The sequence below is a fragment of the Trachymyrmex septentrionalis genome, unplaced genomic scaffold (assembly GCF_001594115.1).
Source record: "Trachymyrmex septentrionalis isolate Tsep2-gDNA-1 unplaced genomic scaffold, Tsep1.0 scaffold91, whole genome shotgun sequence".
NCBI classification, from domain to species: domain Eukaryota; kingdom Metazoa; phylum Arthropoda; class Insecta; order Hymenoptera; family Formicidae; genus Trachymyrmex; species Trachymyrmex septentrionalis.
In genome coordinates this window covers 229,247-238,064 of record NW_017306102.1, presented here as the reverse complement: position 1 = coordinate 238,064, position 8,818 = coordinate 229,247, and the positions used below count along the sequence as shown (strand labels likewise).

The 8,818-nt window shown below is 32.5% G+C and overlaps 1 protein-coding gene across 2 annotated transcripts in view; it reads right to left on the bottom strand.

The window, feature by feature from the left end:
- Positions 1-205: 205 nt before the first annotated feature.
- Positions 206-8,818, bottom strand: part of LOC108756041 — a 9,118-nt gene continuing 505 nt past the window's right edge. The window contains exons 2-5 of one of the 2 annotated variants that reach the window (XM_018499589.1): positions 2,266-2,500; positions 2,052-2,201; positions 1,877-1,987; positions 206-1,425 (exon numbers count right to left, since the gene is read on the bottom strand). In XM_018499589.1, coding sequence (XP_018355091.1) covers positions 1,141-1,425; positions 1,877-1,987; positions 2,052-2,201; positions 2,266-2,500 — 781 coding nt within the window. In that variant the 3' untranslated portion in view covers positions 206-1,140. Of the gene's footprint in view, positions 1,426-1,855; positions 1,988-2,051; positions 2,202-2,265; positions 2,501-8,818 lie in introns of those variants that run through there. The other variant, XM_018499590.1, reaches the window with a different exon arrangement.

Below are 8,818 nucleotides of genomic sequence, written 5' to 3'. Positions count from 1 at the left end.
TACAATAGAAGTCGTAGTAATCGTAGGGTCTTAAGTCGTAAAAAATTGATTAACCACACAATTGAATATAAAAGTGTATTGAATATGATAAGAATAATCAATTATTAGTCAATTTTCTACGATTTAAAATCCTACGATCGCTACAGAGTTTGAGACTCGAAGAAATGTGAAGATGTCAAAATTTACAAATAGCTAAAATTATTATAAACTATAAAGAATGGCGCTTTCATCTCTGGTAAAAATTCCAAGCATGTCGGTGAATTTGGACATCTGGTTAAATGTGGTTTCTTGCACTGGAAATCCTATTATATCCAAAATACATTTGGAGTTCCAGATAAGTTCTATGTCAACTCTTGTCTACGAAGTTCTGTCCGTTTTGGAACTCCAAATAATTCAGGATAAATCCTGTTTTTAACTGAATACGAATCTTCATGCAATTACAGATCCATCTTTTATTGGGAAATCCATAAGTCGTCACTATTTAAACATAGGAATACATAAACCGGATTATGTTATTTCCTGATAAAAAGCAGTAAACTTTATATCGTAAATTCTTTGCAATATCTAACATATTTGGAATTGCGGATATAAACAAACAACATTTTTATTTGAGAATTCAACTATGTATTATGAAATGGAAATACTTATATAACCAGATTTAATATTTACTTGGATGAATTTTATGTTAGTTAAAGACTGATTTGTCCATGTCTATCCTGATGTGAGTGTATGTACTTTTATTTGGAATTTACATAACTGGAATTTTTAGCAGGGATAAGTGTTAACATGACATCATCTATATCTGATTATATTCGTACACAAACGTGTATTATACTTATCGATCATAATACATTAAAAAATAAGGAGTTAATAATAATAATAAATGAATAAGAATGACCATAACTACAAAACAAACACAGCCAAAGCGAGCATACTTTTAATTTCTAGAGACTGAAAAAATCATTTGCATTAAGCATTAATTGGAGAAATCTTTGAATTAATTATTTTGTACATTTGTTAAAACTATACGTTTCCAATTATAGTCTTGTGCGCATCCAGTATCCAATTGCTACCGAATACGATATGAATAAAAGTAAAACCGTCTCTGAAAAATTTTTTATATAATGCAGTAACGAAATATCAGTGATCGTTTTTTCGACTATCTGACGTTAATAATTTTTTTATAAGGTTCATTTTTGCAGAGGACAATTTATCTTCCTTGATAAAGTGAATGGCCTTATGATTATCTATCATTTCATTTTCATCGTGAGAACTCTCAAAACATGAAGAACAATAAAGATCACCTATACATCCTGTACATTTATATAGGTCTGATTCATTCACGGTTCGCGAGCACATGACGCATTCATTTTCATTTTCATCTTCATCTTCAGTTTCATTATCATCTTGTATATTTGGAGGAGTCTGTGTGATTTTTATTAAATATAAATTTTATGTAGAAATATTAATAATTATTTGCTAAATTCAAATATACTGAGTGTCCTCGACCTACGGAATCACCCGTCAGCGGTGTGCGCGGCAAAAGCCAATAAACGCCATAACTCGAGTTACGCGTTTTCCAAGCAATCTTTACTCCGTGCGGCCCGCGCATCGAGCGATAGATATACACTTGATAGTAGTAGGCCGGGCGAACGCGCTATCTTTAAAAATTAATACTTCGTTAACTATTGCGAAAATTGCAAAATTGTAGAAAATTTTTTGACTCAGTTTATTTCACTCTACCTGCTCATGACGGGCGATCCCATCGAGGACATCCTGTATAACTATATAACTTTTCAGAGCATAAATAACTGTAGAATGAAAAAAAAAAACAAAAAGAGTTAAAAATGCACGCTTATAAATCACGAATACATACATCTATTTCCATTGCTGAAATTTTGTTAATTAGTTCTGTATTATCGCTGCTTGTCGTATGACATAACTTTTTGTAAATGTCGATTTCTTCCTTCATGCATTGATCAAAACGCTAAAAGAGATAAGATTGACGATTACAATTTTACATTCTAAACTTTATAATGTCATCCACTCACAGTTCTATTGCCATCATCCTGTAAGGAGTTGAGCATCTCCTCGATATCTTTACAAAGGTCGCTAGATGAAGGCAGCTCCATTGGCGCAAGATATTCCTGAATTAAATCCTCTGCTTTCTCTTGATTTGTTCTAGTATCTATTCGATATACCTGCAATAATCGATTTATAAAAAACTACATAATGCAATTATATTTATACATTTCGTTTACATACATTTATGATGTTACTTCCACTGGCTTCTGGATTTTGATCTTTCAATAATGCCAATCTTTGCTTTATCTCCTCAACTGTAGGCAATGGAATGTTTCGTTCCTCATCTTTTAGCTTTCGTAATCTGTCCACAATCTGTTGATCAGCCGGCTCTAATCCCATCTTAAGTTTGTCCCAGTGACTTGTATGTTTATAAATCACTATTGGAGGCTTTACTGGATTTTCTAATAAATCTAGTCTATTAAAATGTTCAATATTAAAAAATGTTATTTTTTAAATATAACAATTATATAACATTTTTTTAAATAATATAAATAAGTTTCCAAGAAATACCAATATAGCAAAAAAGAAAAGAGCTAATGGGAATTAAATAATAGCGCTGTATAATATAATAAGTGCGTTATTATATTGTAAAATATTATACATAACTATTATTATACATAAGGCTCCTGAGTATACAGCTAAGAACTCTGCGTTAACGGTGGCGACACAAAATCAGAATCGGCGGTCTGACGAAAGTAGCTACACACTCAAGTACGAGCCCATGTCCATGTGCTAGCCTTCGGTGCACCGAAAGTGAACGAGACAGCGAACTTCTTCTCACACTAACTGCTTGTTTCAACCAAAAATGCTTTTTCGACAATCTCGACCGCTCGGAGGTCCTCGGCATCAATAAGGAAGGTTCGAAATAACATATAAGTTTTAATAAATTGTAGTAATAATATATCCCTCTCTTTAATTCAAAATAGTATAAATCATGTTAAAGTGTAACAGTTCACGATATATTTAATTGTTTACGATTTTTCATGCGCGTTATTCATAAATTCGAGTAGTAAGAATAGTTCAGTAGAAGTAGAATTTTACCGGAAAAAAATTATAAACCAGCGCATTTCTCTTCACAAAAATCTTTAGAAAGCTATCAGAAAAAAAATGCCTATGTTTGAGACTCGGGACTTGTGACAGAAAAATGTGAAACAAAATCAAATATTTACAAAAAGCATATTTTTCGCTTATTAAACGAAAGATATTGATTGTATGAAAAAAAGGCATAAAAAATGTAAGTATTTTGAAATACCTACAAAATGAGACGTGGAACATTAAAATCGATTAGTTAAGTAGAAAAAAATATATAAACCATCGAATAAAGCCTCTTTTCACTCGCTCTCTGTTCATTGAGATTTAAACGCAAAGCTTTGCAATTCTCATAAATTGTAGCCTTTGTAATGCCGAAAAAATCTAGCCCTGAGCGAGCCTGAAATATTCATTAGTTTTTGCAAAAAGTCATTTGTTCACTATAAACCTGTCTGCGGAAAACTTAATTCTTTCTTCATCTTTATCGCACAGCAATTTACAGGGGTGATTTTTCTTCTTCAAGAGTTGCATTATCACGTACACTTAGTAGCAAAATGATTTTTTACAGTTAAACTATTATAAAACGACTTTGAAAAGTGGGTATTTTTCTTCGTATAAAAAATGGAACAATTCTGTTAATATGCATCATATTAAATAGCCGTGTGAAACATTCGACAGCTGACATTTTTCTACGAATTTAAAAAAAAGGTTACCCTTCGATTATTAGGAGTCGAGATAACAATTTTTTTTTAAATCACTGTGGCTCTAATTTTTAAGATTAAGAGTTCCGTCTGACACCAATTTGTTAAGGAAGAATTGCATTTCCAGTTCTTGAATTTTTTGCTGCCGAAAAAGTTTAAAACCATTGAGGAACACGAGCGAGGCAGCGCGCCGGGCGGAATAGGGAAAATCGGGCCACTCGCAGACTCGCGCATATCTGATTTCGTGCGTTAAAATTTGCTAAATATACATTTTCTCATCAATAAATTAACGAAAAACATAATTTTTTTTAAATCTGGGATATCTCCACGAGATATAAATAAATAGCTTAACCAAATGTTTCGCAAAGTAATTATAACCATGAAATTTTTAGTTTTTTGTTTCTTGAATTTTTATTTTTTTCTGTTTACGAGGTCTGGCTATTAAATAACGAGACTGCTTATGAAAAAGAGTTTTATTTTAAAAATTATTCTACAATTGAATGCTCCCCTTCAATGTATGTACTCCCCTCCCCTCGCCACACACCGTTCCATTCGTTTTTTCCATTGGTCAAAGCAATGTTGGAAGTCTTCTTTTGTAAGATCATTTAGGAGCTCCGCCGATTTTCGCTTCACCTTTTCCATCGACTCGAACCGGGTTCCTTTTAAGGCAGACTTGATCTTCGGAAACAGGAAAAAGTCACAGGGTGCTAAATCAGGCGAGTACGGCGCGTGTTCGAGCACTGGAGTGCCTCTAGCGGCTAAATAACGCTTCACAGACAGCGCGTTATGGGCAGGTGCGTTGTCCTGGTGTAAGATCCACGACTTGTTTTTCCACAACTCCGGCCGTTTCTTACGAACTCGCTCTCGCAGTGTTGCCAAAACTGTCAAATAGTAAGTTTGGTTTACAGTTTGACCCTCTGGAACCCATTCAGTCATCACGATGCCGTTGATGTCGAAAAAAACGATTAGCATGGCTTTAAATTTTGATTTCGACATCCTTGCTTTTTTCATTCTTGGCAGGAGTTTTCCAGTGCATGGATTGCCGCTTAGTTTCAACATCGTATTGGAATATCCAGGTTTCATCGCAAGTAATGATGTTTTCCATCAATTCAGGCTCTTCATCTAACCTCTCAAGAAAATCTGAGCAGATCTGTTGACGGACGAGCTTTTGGTCAGGGGTCAAATTTTTTGGGACCAACTTTGCACAGACTTTCTTCATGTTTAATTCGTCATGTAAAATTTTTCTGACAGTTTCTTTATCGGCGTTTACAGTCTCAGCAATCATCCGAATGCTCATACGACGATCTCCGCGCACAATTTCATTGATTTTGGTCACTGTTTGCGGAGTTGAAACAGAGACAGGTCGACCTGGACGTTGGTCATCTTCGGTGCTCTCTCGGCCTTCAGAAAACCGTTTATACCATTCGAAAACACGCGCACGAGATAGAGAATTCTCACCATAGGCCTCTTTCAACAACTTATAGCACTCAGTCGGAGTTTTTTTTAATTTAACGAGAAATTTCACATTGATCCGTTGCTCGTGTTTTTCGTCACACATTGTTATCGGCACGAGAAAAAACCAAGTTCGTTTCTAACCTCTATAGAAAAAATACTACTACTGCGACAAAAACGTGTTTTCGTACTGGAATAGTAGACACTTCCAGCTATCCAACGCTGCATTCGTTTCCCACCCTACCCCTCTAGGATGCCTTCTGCGCGCGCAGTCTCTTTATTTAATAGCCAGTCCTCATATTACTTAAAAAAACACTCTTTTGAGTATAAAGTGCATGTCTGATTAACAAATTTAAGTCACATATTAACGAAATTATTCCATTTTTTTATACGAAAAAAAGATATCCATTTTTCAAAGTCATTTTATAATAGTTTAACTGCAAAAAATCGTTTGTTACTAAATGTACGTGATAGTGTAACTCTTGAAGAAGAAAAATCACCCCTATAAATTGTTGTGCTCAAAAAAGATATAAATAATTAAGTTTTCTGCAGACAGATTTTTAGTGAACAAATGGCTTTTTGTAAAAATTAATGAACAGTTCAGGGCCATATTTGTTCGTCATTACGAGGGCTACATTTTATGAAAATTTCAAAGCTTTGCGTTTAAATCTCAATGAACAGAAAGTAAGTAAAAAAACTTTTTCCAGTGATTTTTATTTTTTTTTCTACTTAACTAATAGATCGATTTTAATCTTCCACGTCCCATTTTGTAGGTATTTCGAATACCTACATTTTTCATACTGAACTTTTTTTCCATACAATCAATATCTTTCGTTTTATAAGCGAAAAACGTGCTTTTTGCAACTATTCGATTTTTTTTCGCAATATTTATATTTTCTTCACAAGTCTCGAGTCTCAAACATACTCATTTCTTTTCTGATGGCCTTTCGACGATTTTCGTGAAGAGAAATACTGGTTTATAATTTTTTTCCGGTAAAATTCTACTTCTACCGAACTATTCTTGCTACTCGAGTTTATGAAGGAGGTATATAACGCGCATGAAAAATCATAAACAATTAAATATTTCGTAAACTGTTGCATTTTAACAATTTATATTATTCTGTATTAATGGAAGGGATACACTATTACTACAATTTATTAAAACATATGTTATTCAGAATGATCCTCGTCGAACGATCCTTTATGCCGTGGGCTGCCGAGCGGCCGAGATTGCCAAGAAAGCATTTTCAGTCGCTTGAAACAAGCGACTAGTGTGAGAAAGAGCTCACTGTCACGTTCACTCTCGGCACGTCGAAGGCGAGCACACATTTATGGGCTCGTGCTTGTATGATATGTGTGTTACAGCGCCGCACCACGATAAATGGCTAAACTTGTAGGCGTGGAAAAGTGACGTTTTGACGACAAAATGTATGTTGCGTGCCATTTCATTATTATTTGCTTAATTGTGAAAATGTGACTTGTCTCGTATTTATCAAAGTCGTAATTATCGATGAAAACTAAAGTTATCTTGAAATTTTAGATATAAAAGCGTATATTTTACTCGTTTCAACAGCTGTCGGACTGTGCGTTTCTGCCCGAATATAGGCTCATTTTACGTGTCTTTTACCGACCATTTACAGATTGTCAAGAGAGGAAAGGATTTTCATCGATTTTTACAAATGTTTTAAAGCGATCTCGTCATTTCGTTTCATCCAAATTATCTTTACTTACAAATGGCATGCAACATAAATTAACGTGTCATTCTTCGCTTCTGACGTTACGATTCCAATATGGCCGCCGCGATCACTAATCAGGAACCTTAAGCATACTCTAAATTATAAGACAAAAATCATCAAAGTGGACATTAGCAATCAACCATGATCTACAACATCTTTATAGAAGTGACACTTAATTTGCGTGCGCATGAAATTATTGTAATATAATAAATATTTATAATGCGATTTTGCGACTATTATTTTTAATTTGTGACCGTTTACATTTATACATTGAGGATGATCCAACATGAAGAGTCGAAACGTTTATTTTTATATTAACTGACGTTAATTTATACATTAAATAATATTATAAACAAGAACAACCAACTTGGCTCATTAGCCCTTTATTTTTTATATTAAATTTGTTATTCTAATAACTATTATATTCATTTAATTGATTACTTATTGTGTATGTGCAAGTTGCATCGATGTAATGAGTGACAGTCTATTTTCTCCTTTTGTTTCTTTAAAAAAAAAATATTTTAAATATCATACAAATAAAATAGAGTTACAAGCCATACAAAAATAATAATAAACTAATATAAAAAATTATTAACATTAGTACATAGTTTCGACCTACAAGGTTATATTCATTGCTTACAACTTTGAAAATAATATAATAAAATTAATTGTCGAATCCTGATTAATGTACGCCAGATAGATGTTGGGTGCTGTCCTTTATAAAGATAATTGTATCACATCTCGACGTTGAAACCATCATTTTAGATTAATTATTAGATTATTCGACAATTAATTTTATGATTTTCAAAATTGTAAGCAATGAATATGATCTCGTAGCAGGTCGAAACGTCTGTGTGATAATGTTAATAGCTATTATTAATTATTATTTTCGTATGGTTTGTAGTTCTATTGTATTTGTATGATTTATATATTTTTATATAAAAATATATAAAAATATTATATATAAAACGCTTAATATTTTTATATATTTATTTTAAATATATCTTTGACATTCTCAATTTCATTACAGCTTTATTACATAAGATTTACTTATTTCTTTCTAGCCAATAAACTAAAATGAATCTAAGGAATTTTTTTAGTATGTTGAATCAGTTGGATGGTTGATGCACTACTTGCACAAGATAGAATTATTGTATCTAATTCCACTGAGAATAACTTGAAGTAAATTGAAACACGTATGGATATTATACACTTTTATATTAAAAAATGAACTTTTAAGACATCTTCATTGTTACACTTGCGCACAAAGTACTCTTTCTACTTCCCCTTACATTCTTTAATTTGTTAAATAAATACTTAAAATCATCTAGTAATTATATCTAGTGATGCCAAAGAGAACAGAATCCTTTTATCTAGAATTTTGCGAAGATGACAACGAATCTGAATGATAAAAATGATATAAATTGAATAAAAAAATATGTACATATATTCATATCTACGCATCAAGTGCACTTACGGACTTATTGTTGTTATCTCATTTTAATTGTAAAAATCTATATTCTTCCCAAATATATGCATTTTTTTATAACATTCATTTATATATTTAAACAAAATAATTTTTTACTACATAAGACAGCCTCTCCTTTTTGTAAAGGATATGCTGTAGCGTCCTTTTCATGACATGGTAGTGTCCCTTTCATAATAATATGGAAAGGATGTTTTTAATGTATTAAACTTCAAAAATATACTTAACGGGAAACACTACCGCGTCTCCTGATAGCGCACTTATTATGCAGCGTTATTATTCCCATTAGCCCTTTCCTTTTTTGTTATATTTTTAAACATATATATATA